The 20,784-nt window shown below is 40.4% G+C and overlaps 1 protein-coding gene across 6 annotated transcripts in view; it reads left to right on the forward strand.

Moving 5' to 3' along the window:
* Positions 1 to 9,363, forward strand: part of LAMA4 (laminin subunit alpha 4) — a 150,444-nt gene extending 141,081 nt beyond the window's left edge. For all 6 annotated transcript variants that reach the window (XM_070073690.1, XM_070073692.1, XM_070073687.1 and 3 more), the window contains 5 exons: positions 1,174 to 1,333; positions 3,076 to 3,206; positions 4,248 to 4,341; positions 4,808 to 4,927; positions 8,916 to 9,363. In XM_070073690.1, coding sequence (XP_069929791.1) covers positions 1,174 to 1,333; positions 3,076 to 3,206; positions 4,248 to 4,341; positions 4,808 to 4,927; positions 8,916 to 9,061 — 651 coding nt within the window. In that variant the 3' untranslated portion in view covers positions 9,062 to 9,363. The remainder of the gene's footprint in view (positions 1 to 1,173; positions 1,334 to 3,075; positions 3,207 to 4,247; positions 4,342 to 4,807; positions 4,928 to 8,915) is intronic.
* Positions 9,364 to 20,784: the final 11,421 nt, after the last annotated feature.

Below are 20,784 nucleotides of genomic sequence, written 5' to 3' on the forward strand. Positions count from 1 at the left end.
GATGTTGGACATAACTGTCATTGTTAAGAGAAAACAAATTAAGATACTTCCACTATGCAATTTGAAAACCATGGCTGCAAATTATTTGGTCATAGTAAGAATTTCCATAGCTTAACTATGGCAGGCTACATTCTCAAATAAGAAATTCCAGTTTCAAAGGACTAGTTAAAAAGCAACTACCTGGGAGCAGGAATTTGGCAACAGTGGTTAGACTGCACTCTGGGTACCTACATCCCATATTGATTGGAGCATATGGGTTCAAGTCCTGGATCCACTCCTGATTCCAGGTTCCAGATTCCTGCTATTGCATACCCTGGGAGCAGCAAGTGATGGCTCAAGTTGTTGGGCCCCTGCCACCTATGTGAGAGACCCAGATTGAGTTCCAGGCTACTGACTTTGGCTGGTCCAACCCCAGCTTTTGTGGGCATTTGCAAAGTGAACCAGGAGATGGAATATCTCTCTCTCTGCCTTTCAAATGAATTTTTTAAAAGTAACTATCTGGAAAAGTATTGCTTACTCATATAGCTAAAATAACACAAGAGATTACTTTTCTCCTATGATTCAAATCATTTTGCTTCTCCTCAGTGCATTGGTAAGAGCTGATGTGAGAAATAAGCCCACCTGAGACCACTTTTCCACCAAAGGATGGACTCAGAAACATGAAGGAAGCAGAAAGTGAGGTGTTTATTGCTACCTGGTCTCAAGAGAAGTGGCCAGCAGGTGGAAGCTGACACTAACCTCAGAAATTCCGTTCCTTTTATCCCTACCATGCAGAAGTCCCTTCCCCAGTTTCTCACTGGTTGAGAAACTTGGGAGGTGTCATCTAAACCTTAATGGCACCTAAGGCAGAATGAGGGAGGGGTAATGGAGTGGGAGTTGCTGGGCACATCTAGGACAGGGGAAGGGGAGTAACATTGTGCCAGCAAGGCTCCAGGAACCAAGATGCCAGAATGTGTGATAGGCATCGTGTGGTTACAGCTTACAGAAGTGCTGAAAGTTACAAAGAGTACAAAGCAAGCTCGGCAGTGACCTACTTTGGGATTTTTGTCCTATGTGCTACTGTGGCCTGACATCATCTGTACCCGCACCAAGGCTGTCTCTTATGAAAATATACCACGGGGTTATTTCTCACAGTTGAGAAAACAGACTTTAAGAAATGTCTTCTTCTTTCAGATTAATTCAGTCTACAGTTTCAGTGGCTGTCTCAGCAACCTCCAGCTCAATGGAGCCTCCATCCCCTCTGCTTCTCAGACGTTTAGTGTGACCCCTTGTTTTGAAGGTCCGATGGAAACAGGAACTTACTTTTCAACAGAAGGAGGATACGTGGTGCTAGGTAACAGGGCTTATGTTGAAAACACCAATCATGAAATGTGTTTTTCCTGGTGATGACTAACAGGGAATATTGGATCCAGAGTTAAAATTTAAGAATGACAAACTCAGCCATATAAGATGGCCTGCTCTCCTCTGAACCACCTTTCTCCCCTCATACCTCTCCAGACATATGTGCAGTACCCATCTGCTTGTTCTTCCTGACCAGAGCTGCCACAAGCTCTGGATGCCACAATTTCTGGATGCAGACCATCGTGACTCCTTTAGAATTTCCTATGCTGCTCCGTGGCATGATCTGTGTCAGCACATGGCCATCTTGCTTATCTGGGTGTTTCCTCTGCCCCTGCTTAGCCCCTTCTAAAAGAGGTGGCAGGTGCTCCTCCTGCCCTCCAATACCAGCAAACAACATTATCCTCCAGAAAATTTATTTTTGGATATTTACTCTCCTCAACCATTGCTGATGAAGCAGTTATTATTGTATGCCTCCTGTATGGCAGTCCCTGTGCCAGATGATGGAACATAATAATTCTAAAAATTAATGAAATCCTAGCAGACTATACACAATCACCATACAATCCATTCCAACAAACATTCCACAGAACAACCATTACGTGTGAGGAAGGTACTAGAACAGGTGCTGGAGAGATGCATAGGAAAGCGGTATGCAACCATATGTTCTCTACCCTCAGGGCACTTAAGTACTAATACATTGCCTGAATAAATAAATGACAATTTCACCAAGTATACTTTCTTTAGCCACCTCCATGTCCAACAGAATAACCAGAGGTAATAGTTCTTCTTTTCATTTAACTCATGATTTTATTTTTCCTCCCCTGTCCCATCCCCCTTTTACTCCTAGTTGAAGCATCTATACTCATTTATTTTAGTGTTTAGTTGAATTTCAGTTATAAGAACTCTAAAGGTTTGGAGGGCTTGAGATGCATAGCCAACTTCACAATTTATGTGCCACTCCACAGCATTAACTAATAGCAGGGAAATTTTTTAAATTATTTATAAGGAAACATGTCGAGTGAATATTATCAAGCTGCCGGGGTTGGCAGTGAGCCCTTTGGAGTGAACACAGCTACTCCTAGTAAGGATTTTCTGGATCACTACAGCAACAGCTCCTAAATACTTTTGCTGCTCTCACTTTTCTCTCCCCTGAAGCGCTCTGCAGCACTGGCACAATTTTAGTTTTTTGTTAAGAATCGTTTTAAAACACAGGTTTGATCAAGTTGGCTCATTTGGCCAGTGACTGCAAACTCAAGTCTAACCTCTATACTTGAGCGTTGGAGCCCTTCTAGGTGTGGCTCCCTACTCCACACCTCCTCCCCTTGCAATGGCAGTCCAACCACACTGACCTTCACCAGGGTCTCTAAGGACTCCCACCTCTGCCTGTGTTCATACTCCTTCCTGTGCCCACATTGCCCTGTCCTTCTCACTTTTAAAGTAATAAATGGTCCTGCCAGTTGGAATTAATTTCTCCTCCCCTCAATTCCCATGATGCGTATTTTTAGTGTGCTGTCCCCACGCCTGGGCCCCATGACAATTGTGATATGTTATCTTTGTCCCCTAGAGCTTTCCACTTTGAGTTAGACATGGAAAATGTCACTTTCTACTTACCTGTTGAAAAATGCACCAAACTTTCAAAGGTAGATACAAAAATGAATAGCAACAAAGTCACACCATGGCTAAAATAAAATGTATTTGGATATTCTTGAGAGCTTACAGTATTTCTCTCCACAGATGAATCTTTCAATATTGGATTGAAGTTTGAAATTGCATTTGAAGTCCGTCCCAGAAGCAGTTCTGGAACCCTTGTTCATGGCCACAGTGTCAATGGGGAGTACCTAAATGTTCACATGAAAAATGGACAGGTAATATCTTAAAAAAATAATTTAACAGAATGTCTCATCTGCCCTTGGATTTTATATCTAAAACATTTTTATTTCATAAAGTTATCAATCTTCCATAACTGAGAAAAAACAGGGAGGCTGTAACATGATGCTTAACTGTGGGCAATATTTGATTTAAATTCATATGTTGGAAGTTGATTTGATTAGAACAGTCATGAAAATATGAGAAAGTTACAGAACAAAACATAACCAGTAAAAACATAAAGAGTTTTATCAAAAGAATTGAGAAGTTTTTATCAAGTGAAAGCAACAGATATATCCAAAAATATATCAGAATCAACAAACACAAAAACCTTTCTAAGTATCTAAAATGTATATATTTCATACGTATCTCAGATACACAGGTATCTATACATATGTATATTATTCTCAATTGCTAGAAATACAAAATTATGTTATAATTAAATACTACTTTCATCTTAAAATATTACTAAAGAATATTCATGAAAACATTAAAATAAATCTTACAGAAAAGGCATATTTCATTGAAACCTCTAATTTAATAAAACTGATTTTATTTGAGTTCAAATACATTAAACAAGCCATAAAACATATCCTTAATGTGGTGCTCACCATGGGTCAGTTACCATTCTAAAAGCTTTGTATGGATCAACTCATTCAATCCACTCCATCTATGATGTTAATATTATGATCATTCTGATTTTTACAAATGAGAAAACTGAGGCAGAAAGTAAGATAAATGGAAGACAAGCCATCTGACTTCCCAGTCCTTGCTTTAAACGTGCTTTGTACAGTACACTCCATTTTCTCTCTCCCTATCTTCTCTCCAGTGTAATTATTTTGTTCTGTCTCCGTGGAGAACTACAGTTAAACTATTTCAATCACCTACCAAAGAGTGACCCCTTGTGTTCAAATTGCAAAGCCAAACATTTTTGGATATTTCCCTAAATATTGCTTCCCATGGTAGATAATTTAAGAAACTGTTTTATCATGATGAACAGAAATGAAACTAAATTGTCTAATGCACCTTGTGTTCTGCAGGTCATAGTGAAGGTCAACAATGGCATCAGAGACTTCTCCACCTCAGTGACACCCAAGCAAAGTCTCTGTGACGGCAGGTGGCACAGAATTACAGGTGAGAAAAGCCCAGTGCTGTAGGTTTCCTTCACACACGTGAGCCTGCACACCTGCCTGGGGATGATGGCCTGGCAGAGTGTATACTTCAGCTTGCATGATAGGCAATGGCTGACAGTCTAACAGTAGCCAGAAAGAAAATCAGATGTTATTAAACTAAAATTGTATATTAAATTCATATGTGATTTGAAAATAAGAATGCTGCCAAATGGTGTTGGAGGGGCTGTCTAAATCACACCTAACCTATGGAGCAAAAAGGTAGCACCAAGAGTGCCCTAAGTATTCTCCCTTTTCCAATGAAAATATTACAATGATTGCTTGCTTAGACATTGTAGTTTTCAGTCATATAGAAAACAGTAGGACCTTATTCTGGAGTACATAAAAGAAAGTTATGGTTAGGCAGTCTTTTCCATTTGAAAATTAACAGAACCAGTGCCACTTACATCCTGTCTTTCCCTGCATTTCAGTTATTAGAGATTCAAATGTGGTTCAGTTGGATGTAGACTCGGAGGTGAACCATGTGGTTGGACCCTTGAATCCAAAGCCAGTTGATCATAGGGAGCCTGTGTTTGTTGGAGGTGTTCCAGGTGAGTGTTGCTTAAAGGGGATAAATTTCCAAATCTGAAAACACAGTAAGTTTTCATATTATTTTTATAGTATTAAGAATTGAGCCATGTGCTTTCCTACTTCACCTAATAACCCAAAGGATTTTATATACAATGCCCTTCAATAGGAAATGCACCTTGAAAATTAGGGCTCCTTATCTAATGACCAGAACAAAATGACATGTAAGAACTAAATCCAGCAGTCTAACCAGTAAATATTATACCTGTCTTGCCATATTTGCTTATTTTTTTCTCTTTCTCCTCTTTTAAGTATGTTCCACCATATGCACAGTGAAACACTTACTCCACTTTAACTCTCACACAGGATTCATTCACTGATACAGCTCTAGAATCTGAGAATCTGAGAGATTAAAAGTTAGCTTGGTGAGAAAAAAGGCACAGTTGTGTCAGAACTATAGCTGTGGACTGTAAGTTCTACTATTCTTATGTAGTGACAATTCCTGAGAGAAGTTTCCAGCTGCAGTTGTGTAACATCAATAACATTGCTGCTGTCACCTGCTAAGAATAGTGCACAGTCCAGGATAGTGACAGACACGTACAGATCCCCCATGATTGTTTTAAACATCAGAAGCAGGGACTTTGTTCTTTGGGGGGATGCAATTGTTGGTATACCTTTCATTAACATGGGGAGTGGGATATAAAAAGATAGCCAAATTTTCACACCTGGGATTTGGTGGGAATTTTGAAAGTCTCCTAACTACATCATTTTAGACTGACCCCTGTGAAGGCAGAAAGTAATTAAAGAATGAGACAACACAGATAAAATTAAGCATCTGACCTTGGGGACTCCAAAAATAATAGGAACTAAGTATTCCTGACCTTTATAATGTGAATTTTTCAAACACCTACATTAACAATGATAATAACTCAGTACCTAAAGACCTATTTGAGACCCTTCTTTTCTTCCCCCATTCATTGCCATCACCATTCCCCAATTCCATCCTCTGGCTCCTGGTTATTGTTCTGGAAGGAATTCTGGCAAAGATTACCAGGGCACTTCATGCAGGTGCAGTGTGAGTAATGTGACACATCAGTTCTTTTATTTCTGCACACTGCTGCCTTCCTAGAAACCACAACAGAGTTTAAAATATTTCTCTGGTATCCAAAAACCTGTTGACAGGATCAAATTCAGCACAGCATCCTTGATCATCTCTCCCCTCTTTGTCCCTGCCTCCGGGGCTCTTCCCACACCTTCTGGGATTTGTAGCTCCCTAAATATGCAAAGATGCTCTCTTGACTCCAGGGATTTGCACCTGTACACAGGGCCTCAATTTCTGGGAAATGTTGTTGCTCCTATCGTCCCCTAGTGCCATTTCAAGGAACAACTGCCCCCACTCCTCCCCTAACCTAATTCCAGCCTTTGGGACTAAGCACGGACTCATACTTACACACACATATATATGCTCCTTCTCCCTAGCACAGGTATGCTACCACTGCTGTAGTGCTTATCACAGAATATTGTTGATGCTAAATAGTACATTCCTTACAGACAGGGAACATGGTACTATTCAACACACAGCAAACATTTATTGAGTGCCTACTGAGCCCTGTGCCAGGCCTCAGGAGATGGACAAGACAAGAATGGCCCAGCTTCAATACTTGTTCTTCCTTTGTACCCAGGCTGTTTATTCATCATGCAGATGTTTCTTTGTTGTAGTCTGATTCCAGCATCATACACTGCCATCATCTCTTTCTACAACAGTGGATAAACTCTACAGGCCGGGTGGGCAAAATGTATCTAAAGCATGATTCAGCCTTCCAAAGATGAATAGCAAATTTTAGCTAATGAGCCAGTACACAAGAACTAGAAGGCCAGGGGGGCCTAGCCACTAGCCCACTGTACCACTGCAGCTTTTAATTCCAACTAGGAATCATGCAGCAAGCCTGTAACAAAAGCAATTATAATTCAAACTAAATGTAATTAACGGTATCATTTTGAGCTCAAAAGATTATTTCCATGAAAATCACATCAGAAACCAGAGCATTAAGAAGGATAGCTAAAGAAAGTATTCATAAATAAACCCCTACTGCACTGAGTACTCGTTGAATCCCAACCAGTTGTCTAATACCACTCAGAATCCTAGGTGTTCATTACTTATACCAATAAAATTTAGTGATGCAAAAAAAATTCATAGAACTATGCACCAAAAGAGTCTATCTTAATAAATGAGAATTTAAAAATCAAAATTAGAAGTTAAAGAATTTTTTTAAGTTAATGCAGCCCACACACAGGTATAACCAATCTAACCATTCATTCCTTTACTGACTATCCTGTGTTATTTTATATACATACATATATATAGTCAAACCTTCAAACATTCTCTCTTAAAATCATGTATTGATTTTATTAATCAGTTATCTAGGGTCCTGAGGCACTTCTCTGTCATTACCTGTAATAAATTTTGTGATGAGTTATGCAGACCGTAATTGCTATATGAATTATTTCCTCCAAAGAGTTTTCTCCATGAAGCAAGGGGTGGCAAGCTTGAGCAGAAGCAAAACCCATGTTAAATCTGATCTCCAAAATGGGCAGAGGCTTAGATGTCTGAACCCCTTGTAACCTTCCCAGTTCCCTTATATTTTATTCTGATGGTGAAGTACACCGAGCAGGTGTGAGAAACATATACAGTTGTACTAATCAAGAGACAAAGGGAGGCTGGCGCCGCGGCTCAATAGGCTAATCCTCCGCCTGCGGCACCGGCACACCAGGTTCTAATCCCGGTCGGGGCGCGGGATTCTGTCACTATTGCCCCTCTTCCAGGCCAGCTCTCTGCCATGGCCAGGGAGTGCAGTGGAGGATGGCCCAAATGCTTAGGCCCTGCACCCCATGGGAGACCAGGAGAAGCAACTGGCTCCTGCCTTCAGATCAGCGCGGTGCACCAGCCGCAGCGGCCACTGGAGGGTGAACCAATGGCAAAAGGAAGACCTTTCTCTCTGTCTCTCTCTTTCACTGTCCACTCTGCCTGTCAAAAAAAAAAAAAAAAAAAAAAGAGAGAGAGAGAGACAAAGGGAATGATCTTTCAGACCCCTTACAAATCTAAACTTTATGATTATTGTCCTTAGTATGATGCAAGATCTTAGTCTCCATTGCTTAGAAAACTTATTACAGCTGCTTGATGATGTTCAATTTGCTATCCTGTTTTATCTCCTACCACTCACGTAGGTGTCTGTACATGATAAGCATTGACTAAATGGATTTTAATTTCATATTTCTAAGCTTTCTAAATTACTTTAAATTACATTATTTCTATCACCTCAACACATTTAATTGTGTATGTACAATTAATAAGCATCAGGCTTCTTTTAGATCTCTAATTAAGATAAGGGGAGAAAGTGACTCTGATAAACAACAGGGCACCTGGGCCCACACAAAGGCTAGCCTAATGATCATCACCCTACTCATAGTTCTGAGGCCCTGAGCTCAGAAAGATTAAATTTTAGTTTATTTGAATTCATTATTTTCTCATTAAGCTTTCTGAGCTTGGCAAAAACGTGGGGGCTTAAGGGTAAAGGATAATGATAGGAATTAGACAGAGAAACATTAACCATGTCCCAAAATAGTCTGGAAGTTAAAATGCCCTTCCCCACTCTCAGCAACACACACAAAATAAGTGAGGCTCAGGTGAAGTTAACTCTACAAAGTATAGGTAGATAATGAAAATTCACTGTTAAGGCTTTATATTCTTGTATAAGTGGTCAATTTCAGCCTTGGAAGTGACAATGAGAGTATATACAGAACTTTGATCATCGAAACATGATAAAACATTGAAAATTACCACGTTTGTATGACTTCAAAAGCAGAGGATGTTCCTGAGAACTGAGTCAATTCCATTTTTGACATGCAAATTATTTTGAGGATATGAGCAATTACTGTTTCAACTCGTATCATAATGCACAGGTTTGGAATGCCTCCATTGCAACGTTTGGTTTTCCTTCTTTCTCTTTCCAGAGTCTCTGCTGACACCACGCTTGGCCCCTGGCAAGCCCTTCACAGGCTGCATCCGCCACTTTGTGATTGATGGGCGCCCCGTGAGCTTCAGTAAGGCGGCCCTGGTCAGCGGCGCCGTGAGCGTCAACTCCTGCCCAGTCGCCTGACGTGACCGAGCACAGCTGCCCAAGTACAGAGTTCTTCAGAGCACTGAGATAAACACAAAGCCAGCCGAGAGGAACAGCAGCTCTTCGCTGGAAGCTTTCATTTGGTTGAACAGAACTTACATGAATCATCAGGGACTGGATGCTTCGTATTTCTCATTTGGAGTCTTACCTTGGATCCAAAAGTGTCTGCAGTGGGCTGCGATGAAGGAGTGGTAAACTTCCCTGCATTGAGAGCACACTTGTTTCCTGCTGGTGAAATTACTGTGCCTGTTTCTAATAAAATAGAAGGGATTCTAAATAAACACTGGCATGCCTTTTTGAAGTGTGGCTAGATTCTCAGATTCATCTTTCTTTCAGGGAAGATACCTTTCAGTGTAACCCAAAATTTCTTTGTCTTAAGCTACCTTTATCTTGAAAAAGATTTACTAATTTACATATAGCCTAAAATTAGGTGATAAGTTTGTTTTTGATCTATCCGTATAACAAGAATTTTTTAGGTTTATAGCAGCCATTAGCAAGGTTTAATAAAGTAAATTTCTAACATATTACTAGAAAAATGGTAGTATAATTTAATTTTCTTTTTTTGGTTTTTTGTTTAGTTTTGTTTTTAACAGTAAGCGTGCTAGCCAAGTTTAATGAAGAGCGTACACCTGACAGACCAGGTGAGCATTTTAGGAAAGGACCAAGCCCAGTCTATATTCAGACTGGAGTTTTCATGGATATGGGTATGGGCCCTCTGTTTCTCCCCCCTGCTCCCTGTCTGGGATGTCTAGATGGTGGAGGGCTTCCTGAAATTCTTCCTAGGACTTCATAATGGACCTCATGGTCCCCTTGGTGTAGGGTGGGCGCTATTCTCCTAAGCTGCCCCCAGGAGAGGGCTGTTAGGGATCCACCTAACATGGTTATGGAACTAATTTTTTCTAGGTAAGAAATAAAATGAATTACACTACTTCTTCCATTCTTTATCTCCTTGAAATAAAAATAAGATGGTAATGAGAGGCATTGTATGTTCTATAGGAACCACATTACAGTAAAGGACAAAATAATAGAATTCAGTTTAAAAGCATTAAACTCCTTTTATTAAGTTTTCCAATACCTACAATTGTCCCCATATACCTAAAATATAGCTGATCTTATTTCTAAAATTTTATAATCTTTTTTCCAACTATCTATATTAATGAAGTCCAGAAAAAGAAAAATAGAGTTTAACCACTGGCAGAGTATTAAAATACAGAACCTGAAATAAAATTATACATAATTACACATGGAAAGATAATCAACTCTAAAGATAGAATAAAAGAAAATAGGTGTTGATATCAGGAGGACTTACATGATACAAAAGGAATGATTTTTCATAAGCATAAATTATTTTGAGGAATCACCAAGTAGAATAAAACAATCTCTTGCCCTGAAAAGATTACATATGTAAAAGTTTATATATATATACATATATATTCACATATATGTATATACACATGTATATACATATACATATATCTACTTATATTCCCTTGTTACCCACCAGTCTAAGGTATGTAAACAAAAATAATGTTGAAGTTAGCAGTGAAGGCAACTATTATAGCAGATGTCCACAGAGGACTTTACTAATTGCCAGTCACATGATCAGCTACAGTTGATTATTTCATTTGTTCATCACACTAATCCTATGAGGAAACTCTAACAGCTCAGGAAAACTGTTTGCTGTCATTCAGCTAAATTGAGGAGCCAAGATTCAAAACAAGGATACCTGTGACCAGGGACAGCATAATTGTCCCCTTCCTTCCCTGCCCCAAAATGATCTGACCTCAAGTCACCTCTCAGATGATCTCTAAAGCAGGACTCACAAGCCCAAATGCCAGTAGATCCAGACAGTTGCCATAAAGGAATAAAGCAAGATTGGGGGTGGGGGTTTAATCTGAGTGAACATCAGGAGAGCACTTGCTGCGGCTTGTCTAACAGGGCACCAGTTTCTCAGCTCACCCAACTGTCACCAGAAAAGAACACAAATCCAGAATGGAATTTCCCAAAGAGAGAGGCTGGAAATATGAAATTTTCAGGGTTTGAAATGACCTGCTTTTTTAGTTGGTAACCAAAGCAAAAACAACCACAAAGGAAAAATACAAACCAAGCAAAATCTTCTAAGCGCTCAGTGTCTTTTTAGGCTAAAGATGCTACATCCAAGCGTCTGGGGCCTTAACTGAACCTGTGCACAGAATACACTGAACCCTCACACTATTCCCTCCATCAGACACAAGCAAATAGAAGTTGCTCTGAAATAACCTACCATTTTCTTTTCCAAAGGTTTTCCTGCTGCCTCCTCAAGGACCCTTCAGTCTGAGCAGTAGCACAATGTAATCTAAGCCAGCCAAGGTGCAGAGCCTGTCTGGCGTCTTCAGTAGCCCCAGCAGGCATGCCCATGCTCATGAATATACAGACCAAAAGCACAAAAGCAGAACCTTCTACCTTCTGTGTAACTCACAAGGCCACCTCTTTGCAGAGTTAGTACTTCACATTCTTATGTTCAGCCAATAAGAATCTACTGACCCATATACCTCTGAAAATCCACACGACGGCCTTTAAAACTGAGGGTTAACCATTTGCAAGAGCATGAATTAGTTCTTTGACATTGAAGTAGGCAGGCATACAGGCTAAAATTGATTAGATTTGTGAACTGGAAGACCACGCCTTCAACACGCCCCTGTGTGGACTCTTCTCAAAAGAACTGCAGTATTAACTTTAATGGCAAAACTTAATCCCAAAGATTTGCTTTGCTCTATCATGTGATATTATGCATCGGAAGTTCTAATTATGTCTAAGTGTCAAACTCCATTGCCTGTGTTTCTAGGTATTTATTTAAGGTCTACTAAGTGCCTCAAATGTGAAATCTTGGATACATGGCTCACTGTAAAATTCCTATCTTGTGATGTTTTAACATAGGGTCAGATATTTAAAGGCAGCCGAGGAGATTTCTGGAATGGCAAAGTTCTATGGACTTTGGATTCCAAGATTTGGAGTCCAAGCTTTTGTGTATAGCTTTAAAGACGCCCTAAAGCAGTCTCCGTACTAAAAAGGGTAGCTGCAAATGTTGTTCCAGAGAACTAAGGAACTTCTAAATAAAAGCTCCGGTATTGGGAATTACTGATGACAGGATTCTATGGAATGTGAATTCCAAGATTTGGATTCCACACTTTTGTATATAGCTTTTTTTTTTTTTTTTTTGTATATAGCTTTAAAGAGGCCCTGATGTAGACTCTGTACTGAAAAGGGTAGCTACAAGAGTTATGGATTCCAGGATTTGGATTCTAAGCCTTGTGTTTGCTTAAAAGCCTCTGAAACAGACACTTTGCTGGACAGGGGAGCTGCAAAGGTGTTCCAAGGAATTAAGGAGTTTTTAACAAAAACTCCAACATTAGAAATTCCTGAGCAAGCCATTCATAAGATCCTCTTCCTCTTCAGATCAGTGTCAGCTTAAATAAAAGGGACCTTACCAGGTACTATTGAACACAACTACCTCTGTGAAATTTGGATTAAACTTCTACCTCTTAAGTCTTCACAGGTGAATGCGAAAGACATGCCTGACTGTTCCTATAAGCCAATCAGAAACCTTAGGAGCCGGTGCCACGGCTCAGTAGGCTAATCCTCCGCCTAGCGGCGCCAGCACACTGGGTTCTAGTCCCGGTCAGGGCACCGGATTCTATCCTGGTTGCCCCTCTTGCAGGCCAGCTCTCTGCTGTGGCCCGGGAGTGCAGTGGAGGATGGCCCAAGTCCTTGGGCCCTGCACCTGCATGGGAGACTGGGAGAAGCACCTGGCTCCTGGCTTCGGATCAGTGCGATACGCCAGCTGCAGCGCGCCGGCCGCAGCAGCCATTGGGGAGTGAACCAACGGCAAAAGGAAGACCTTTCTCTCCATCTCTCTCTCTCACTGTCCACTCTGCCTGTCAAAAAAAAAAAAAAAAAAAAAAAAAAAAAAAAAAAAAAAAAACTCCATCTAAAAGAGGTGTTTGTTATGGTCTGATGTGAGTTATTACTCATTTGTATTTGGCTTTGGCCATTGCTATTTGCCTTCTGCTAGCCAAGAGTGGGCTATTTTCACCTCACTTCCATAAGTAGGATGGACAATTTTAGAACTGGAGGGAGTGTGAAGGCTCAGAGGGGTTACATGGCTTGTCTAACACTAGCAGAGCTGGCCCAGTTCTTTTTGTTTGTTTGTTTTAATTAATTTATTTATTTGAAAGAGTTAGAGAGAGAGAGAGGGGTCTTCCATCTGATGGTTCACTCCCCAGATGGCCACAATGGCCGGAGCTGTGCTGATCCGAAGCCAGGAGCCAGGAGCTTCTCCCAGGTCTCCCACGTGGGTGCAAGGGCCCAAGGACTTGAGCCATCTTGTACTGCTTTTCCAGGCCACAGCAGAGAGCTGGATTGGAAGTGGAGCAGCTGGGTCTCGAACCAGTGCCCATATGGGATGCTGGCGCTTCAGACCAGGGCATTAACCTGTTGTGCCACAGCGCCAGCCCCTGGCCCAGTTCTGACTCACTCATTCCTTAGATGTCTGACCCCGCCTTCAACACACCCCATGTGGCCTCATGCCCCTACCTGGTCATACCTGGGGACACACCAGCCAATCAGGTTAATTAACCACTCCCCTTTGGAAGTAGGTTAAAAACCAGGACACGGTGTGGGCCGGGCCTCCTCTTTTTTTTTTTTTTTTTTTTTATCTTTTATTTAATGAATATAAATTTCCAAAGTACGACTCATGGGTTACAATGGCTTCCCCTCCCATACCGTCCCTCCCACCAACAACCCTCCCCTTTCCCACTCCCTCTCCCCTTCCATTCACATCAAGATTCATTTTCGATTATCTTAATATACAGAAGATCAGCTTAGTATACCTTAAGTAAGTATTTCAACAGTTTGCTCCCACACAGAAACATAAAGTGAAAAATAATAGATGATTTTTTTAAATGATGATGAAATCAGATCAGACCTATTGTCATGTTTAATCCCAGTGAGAGTCAAGTTGGGAATTGAAAATTTCATTCTTTTTTTTTTTTTTTTTTTTTTTTTACAGAAGATCAGTTTAGTGTACATTAAGTAAAGATTTCAGTCGTTTGCACCCCCATAGAAACACAAAGTGAAATATACTGTTTGAGTACTCGTTATAGCATTAAGCCTCAGTGTACAGCACGTTAAGGACCGAGATCCTACATGAGGAGTAAGTGCACAGTGACTCCTGTTGTTGACTTTACCAATTGACACTCCTGTTTATGGCATCAGTAATCTCCCTATGCACCAGTTATGAGTTTCCAAGGCTATGGAAGCCCCTTGAGTTCTCCGACTCTTATCTTGTTTAGACATGGTCATAGTCAAAGTGGAGGTTCTCTCCTCCCTTCAGAGAAAGGCACCTCCCTCTTTGAAGACCTGTTCTTTCCACTGGGATCTCACTCACAGAGATCTTTTTGCCAGAGTGTCTTGGCTTTCCATGCCTGAAATACTCTCATGGGCTTTTCAGCCAGATCCGAGTGCCTTTAGGGCTGATTCTGAGGCCAGAGTGCTATTTAGGACATCCGCCATTCTATGAGTCTGCTGAGTATCTCACTTCCCATGTTGGATCACTCTCCCCTTTATTTATTCTATCGGTTGGTGTTAGCAGATACTAGACTTGTTTATGTGCTCCCTTTGACTCTTAGACCTTTCATTATGATCAATTGTGAACTGAAATTGATCACTTGGAGTAGTGAGATGGCATTGGCACATGCCACCTTGATGGGATTGAATTGGAATCCCCTGGCATGTTTCCAACTCTACCAATTGGGGCAAGTCAGCCCGAGCATGTCCCAAATTATACATCTCTTCCCTCTCTTATTCCCACTCTTATGTTTAACAGGGATCACATTTCAGTTAATTTTCAACACTTAAGAATAACTGTGTGATAATTACAGAATTAAACCAGTCATATTAAGTAGAACAGACAAAAAAAAATACTATGAGGGATAATGTATTAAGTTGTCCATTAGCAGTCAGAGCTATGCTGATCAAGTCACCATTTCTCATAGTGTCCATTTCACTTCAGGAGGTTTCCTTTTTGGTGTTGAGTCAGTTGTCACCGATCAGGGAGAACATATGGTATTTGTCCCTTTGGGACTGGCTTACTTCACTCAGCATGATGTGTTCCAGATTCCTCCATTTTGTTGCAAATGACTGGATTTTGTTGTTTCTTACTGCGGTATAGTACTCTAAAGAATACATATCCCATAATTTCTTTATCCAGTCTACCGTTGATGGGCATTTAGGTTGGTTCCAGGTCTTGGCTATTGTGAATTGTGCTGCAATAAACATTAGGGTGCAGACCGCTTTTTTGTTTATCAATTTAAACTCCTTTGGGTAAATTCCAAGGAGTGGGATGGCTGGGTCGAATGGTAGGGTTATATTCAGGTTTCTGAGGAATCTCCAGACTGATTTCCATAGTGGCTTGACCAGTTTGCATTCCCACCAACAGTGGGTTAGTGTCCCTTTTTCCCCACATCCTCGCCAGCATCTGTTGTTGGTAGATTTCTGTATGTGAGCCATTCTAACCGGGGTGAGGTGAAACCTCATTGTGGTTTTGATTTGCATTTCCCTGATTGCTAGTGACCTTGAACATTTTTTCATGTGCCTGTTGGCCATTTGGATTTCCTCTTTTGAAAAATGTCTATTGAAGTCCTTGGCCCATCTCTTAAGTGGGTTGTTGGTTTTGTTTTTGTGGAGTTTCTTGATCTCTTTGTAGATTCTGGTTATTAACCCTTTATCTGTTGCATAGTTTGCAAATATTTTTTCCCATTCTGTCGGTTGTCTCTTCACTCTCCTGACTGTTTCTTTTGCAGTACAGAAACTTCTCAATTTGATGCAATCCCAATAGTTGATTTTGGCTTTGACTGTCTGTGCCTCCCGGGTCTTTTCCAGAAATTCTTTGCCTGTGCCAATATCTTGAAGGGTTTCTCCAATGTTCTCTAATAACTTAATGGTGTCAGGACGAAGATTTAGGTCTTTAATCCACGTTGAGTGGATTTTTGTGTAAGGTGTAAGGTAGGGGTCTTGCTTCATGATTCTGCACGTGGAAATCCAGTTTTCCCAGCACCATTTATTGAATAGACTGTCCTTGCTCCAGGAATTAGTTTTAGATCCTTGATCAAATATAAGTTGGCTGTAGATGTTTGGGTTGATTTCTGGTGTTTCAATTCTGTTCCATTGGTCTATCCATCTGTTTCTGTACCAGTACCATGCTGTTTTGATTACAACTGCCCTGTAGTATGTCCTGAAGTCTGGTATTGTGATGCCTCCGGCTTTGTTTTTGTTGTACAAGATTGCTTTAGCTATTCGAGGTCTCTTGTGCCTCCATATGAATTTCAGCATCATTTTTTCTAGATCTGCGAAGAATGTCTTTGGTATCTTGATTGGGATTGCATTGAATCTATAAATTGCTTTTGGGAGAATGGACATTTTGATGATGTTGATTCTTCCAATCCATGAGCATGGAAGATTTTTCCATTTTTTGGTATCCTCTTCTATTTCTTTCTTTAAGGTTTTGTAATTTTCATCGTAGAGATCTTTAACGTCCTTGGTTAAGTTTATTCCAAGGTATTTGATTGTTTTTGTAGCTATTGTGAATGGGATTGACCTTAGCAGCTCTTTCTCAGTCATGGCATTGCTTGTGTATACAAAGGCTGTTGATTTTTGTGCATTGATTTTATATCCTGCCACTTTGCCAAACTCCTCTATGAGTTCCAATAGTCTCTTAGTAGAGTTCTTTGGATCCTCTAAGTACAGAATCATATCGTCTGCAAAGAGGGATAGTTTGACTTCTTCCTTCTTGATTTGTATTCCTTTGATTTCTTTTTCTTGTCTGATGGCTCTGGCTAAAACTTCCAGAACTATGTTAAATAGCAGTGGTGAGAGTGGGCATCCCTGCCTGGTGCCAGATTTCAGTGGAAATGCTTCCAACTTTTCCCCATTCAATAGGATGCTGGCTGTGGGTTTTTTATAAATTGCTTTGATTATATTGAGGAATGTTCCTTCTATACCCAATTTGCTTAGAGTTTTCATCATGAAAGGGTGTTGAATTTTATCAAATGCTTTCTCGGCATCAATTGAGATAATCATATGGTTTTTCTTCTGCAGTCTGTTAATGTGGTGAATCACATTGATTGATTTGCGAATGTTGAACCATCCCTGCATACCAGGGATGAATCCCACTTGGTCTGGGTGGATGATTTTCCTGATGTGTTGTTGTATTCTATTGGCCAGAATTTTATTGAGGATTTTTGCGTCTATGTTCATCAGGGATATTGGTCTGTAATTTTCTTTCAGTGCTGCATCTTTCTCTGGCTTAGGGATTAAGGTGATGCTGGCTTCATAGAAAGAATTTGGGAGGATTCCCTCTTTTTCGATTGTTCTGAATAGTTTGAGAAGAAATGGGATTAGTTCTTCTTTAAATGTCTGGTAGAATTCAGCGGTGAATCCATCTGGTCCTGGGCTTTTCTTTGTTGGGAGGGCCTTTATTACTGTTTCAATTTCTGTTTCAGTTATGGGTCTATTTAGGTTTTCGATGTCTTCATGGTTCAATTTAGGTAGGTTGCATGTGTCCAGGAATCTATCCATTTCTGATAGGTTTTCCTGTTTGCTGGCGTACAGGTCCTTGTAGTAATTTCTGATGATTCTTTTTATTTCTGTGGTGTCTGTTGTTACGTTTCCTTTTTCATCTCTGATTTTATTGATTTGGGTCTTTTCTCTTCTTTTTTTAGTTAGTTGGGCCAATGGGGTGTCAATTTTGTTTATTTTTTCAAAAAACCAGCTTCTTGCTTGGCTGATTTTTTGTAATGTTTTTTTGGATTCAATCCTATTAATTTCTTCTCTGGTTTTAATTATTTCTCTTCTCCTACTAGATTTGGGTTTGGTTTGCTGCAGTTTTTCTAGGTCCTTGAGGTGCGCTGAAAGCTCATTTATTTGGTACCTTTCCAATTTCTTGGTATAGGCACCTATTGCTATAAATTTGCCTCTCAATACTGCTTTTGCTGTATCCCATAAGTTTTGATATGTTGTGTTGTTGTCTTCATTTACTTCCAGAAAGTTTTTGATTTCTCTTTTGATTTCTTGAATGACCCAGTGTTCATTCAGGAGCATGTTGTTCAGTCTCCATGTGTTTGCATACTTTCTGGGGTTTCCTGAGTTGCTAATTTCCAGCTTCATCCCGCTGTGGTCTGAGAAGCTGCATGGTATGATTCTAATTCTTTTAAATTTGCTGAGACTTGCTTTATGGCCTAGTATGTGGTCAATCCTAGAGAAGGTTCCATGCGCTGCTGAGAAGAATGTGAAGTCTGTAGATGTAGGGTTGAAAGTTCTGTAGATATCTGTTAGATCCATTTGGGCTATAGTGTCATTTAAATCTGCTGTTTCCTTGTTGATCTTCTGTCCGGATGATCTGTCTATTTCTGAGAGTGGAGTATTGAAGTCCCCCAGTACTATTGTATTGGAATCTAAATCTCCCTTTAAGTCCCTTAACATATCTTTTAAATAGACCGGTGCCCTGTAATTAGGTGCATATACATTTATAATAGTTACATCTTCCTGTTGAATTGAACCCTTAATCATTATATAGTGTCCCTCTTTGTCTCTCTTAACAGTTTTTGTATTAAAGTTTATTTTGTCTGATATTAATATGGCTACACCTGCTTTTTTTTGGTTTCTGTTGGCATGGAATATCTTTTTCCAACCTTTCACTTTCAGTCTGCATGCCTCTTTGTTAGAGAGATGTGTTTCTTGTAGGCAACAAATAGTTGGGTTGTGTTCTGTGAGCCAGTCAGCTAAACGGTGTCTTTTAACTGAAGAATTCAGACCATTAATGTTCAATGTGACTATTGATACGTAGTGACTTTGCCCTGCCATTTTCCCGGAAATATTTTCTAGTATATGCTTTGAGCTTCCCATGCTCTTTTACTGGTAGGTGTTCTTCCTTTCCCTTCTTTCATATTGATGGCCGTGTTTCTGTGTTTCTGAGTGTAGCACATCTTTAAGTATCTTTTGCAGGGCCGGACGAGTGGCCACAAAGTCTTTCAATTTCTGTTTGCTATGAAAGGTCTTTATTTCACCTTCATTCACAAATGAGAGCTTGGCAGGATATAATATTCTGGGCTGGCAATTTTTCTCTCTTAGCACCTGTGCTATGTCTCGCCATTCCCTCCTAGCTTGTAGGGTTTCTGATGAGAAGTCAGCTGTGAGTCTGATTGGAGATCCTCTGAGAGTAATCTGACGTTTCTCTCTTGCACATTTTAGGATCTTTTCTTTATGTTTCACTGTGGTAAGTTTAATTACCAGGTGTCGTGGTGAGGATCTCTTTTGGTCATGTTTATTGGGGGTTCTATGAGCTTCCTGTACTAGGATATCTCTGTCCTTCTCCAAACCTGGAAAGTTCTCTGCTAGTATCTCACTAAAAAGGCCTTCCAATCCTTTCTCTCTCTCCATGCCTTCAGGAACTCCTAGAACTCGAATGTTGGTTTTTTTGATAGTATCCTGTAGATTCCCAACAATATTTTTTAGGTTTCTAATTTCCTCTTCTTTTCTTTGGTTTGACTGTATGTTTTCCTGTGCTCTATCTTCTAAGTCCGATATTCTCTCTTCTGCTTCACCCATTCTGTTTTTAAGGCTTTCTAATGTGTTTGTCATTTGATCTATTGAGCTCTTCATTTCATTTTGATTTCTCTTCACTATAACACTTTCCTGTTCTACTAGTTTCTGAGTTTCATTTTGACTCTTCCTTAAAATTTCGTTTTCACGAGAGAGATTTTCAATCTTGTCCATTAAGGATTTCTGTAGTTCAAGGATTTGCTTTTGAAAACTTCTAAATGTTCTTATCATAAATTTTTTGAAATCCGTATCTTGCATTTCTTCTATCTCATCATCTTCATACTCTTGGCTTGGGGTGTTTTGCTTATTTGGAGGCATCATAGTGTCATCGTTGATCTTGCTCCCTCTATTTCTGTGTTTGTTACTCGGCATAGTTAATTCTTCTTGCGTCACTGTGCGTTTTTTTTTTTCTTTTTTTTTTTTTTTTTTTTTTTTATTTATACTGTGTCCGTGTTAAGTGGACTGCCTGCTGTTGGAGGAGCCTTGGAGGCTTGAGATGGGTGCGGCCTGAGAGCTCTGCCTGGTTCTTCCAGGTTAAGGGTGTGCAAAGGTGACACCCTCAGGTTATGCGTGGTAAATCTCTCTCTTTTTATTTATTTATTTATTTTATTTATTCAGGGGGTAAGTAACATGGCAGGGCACGGCTGTGCAGAATTGATGGTATTTAGCTTCCAGTCTTTGGCTCCTCTGGACTCCCACTGGGTTGCCTAGGCTACTGAATTGTAGTGACTCAGTTCCTTAGCTCTCCCCCATTGATATGTAAATCCAGAGCGCAGGCCTGCTCTTTGTCTCTTGGGAATTCTAGCCTTGCAGCCTTGTAACCTTTGCAAGGTTAGGGGGAAGAGAAACCCCGAAGCTTTTTTTTTTCCTTCTTTCCGGTAGTGAGTTTGCTGCACTTTCCGGCCCCCCTTTAGATTCTGACCCCCGTTTCCCCACCAATGTCTCGGGTTATTGAGCTCACCTCCCCTTCCAGCGCCGATGTGTGGAGCGTCCCAAGTCTCCCCGCTGTTGTCTGTGTGGCATGCACTCCCCTTGGAGCACTGGGGCTTCTGTGGCTCCGTCCCGCG

Source organism: Oryctolagus cuniculus, chromosome 5, assembly GCF_964237555.1.
Source record: "Oryctolagus cuniculus chromosome 5, mOryCun1.1, whole genome shotgun sequence".
In the NCBI taxonomy this organism is placed as follows: Eukaryota; Metazoa; Chordata; class Mammalia; order Lagomorpha; family Leporidae; genus Oryctolagus; species Oryctolagus cuniculus.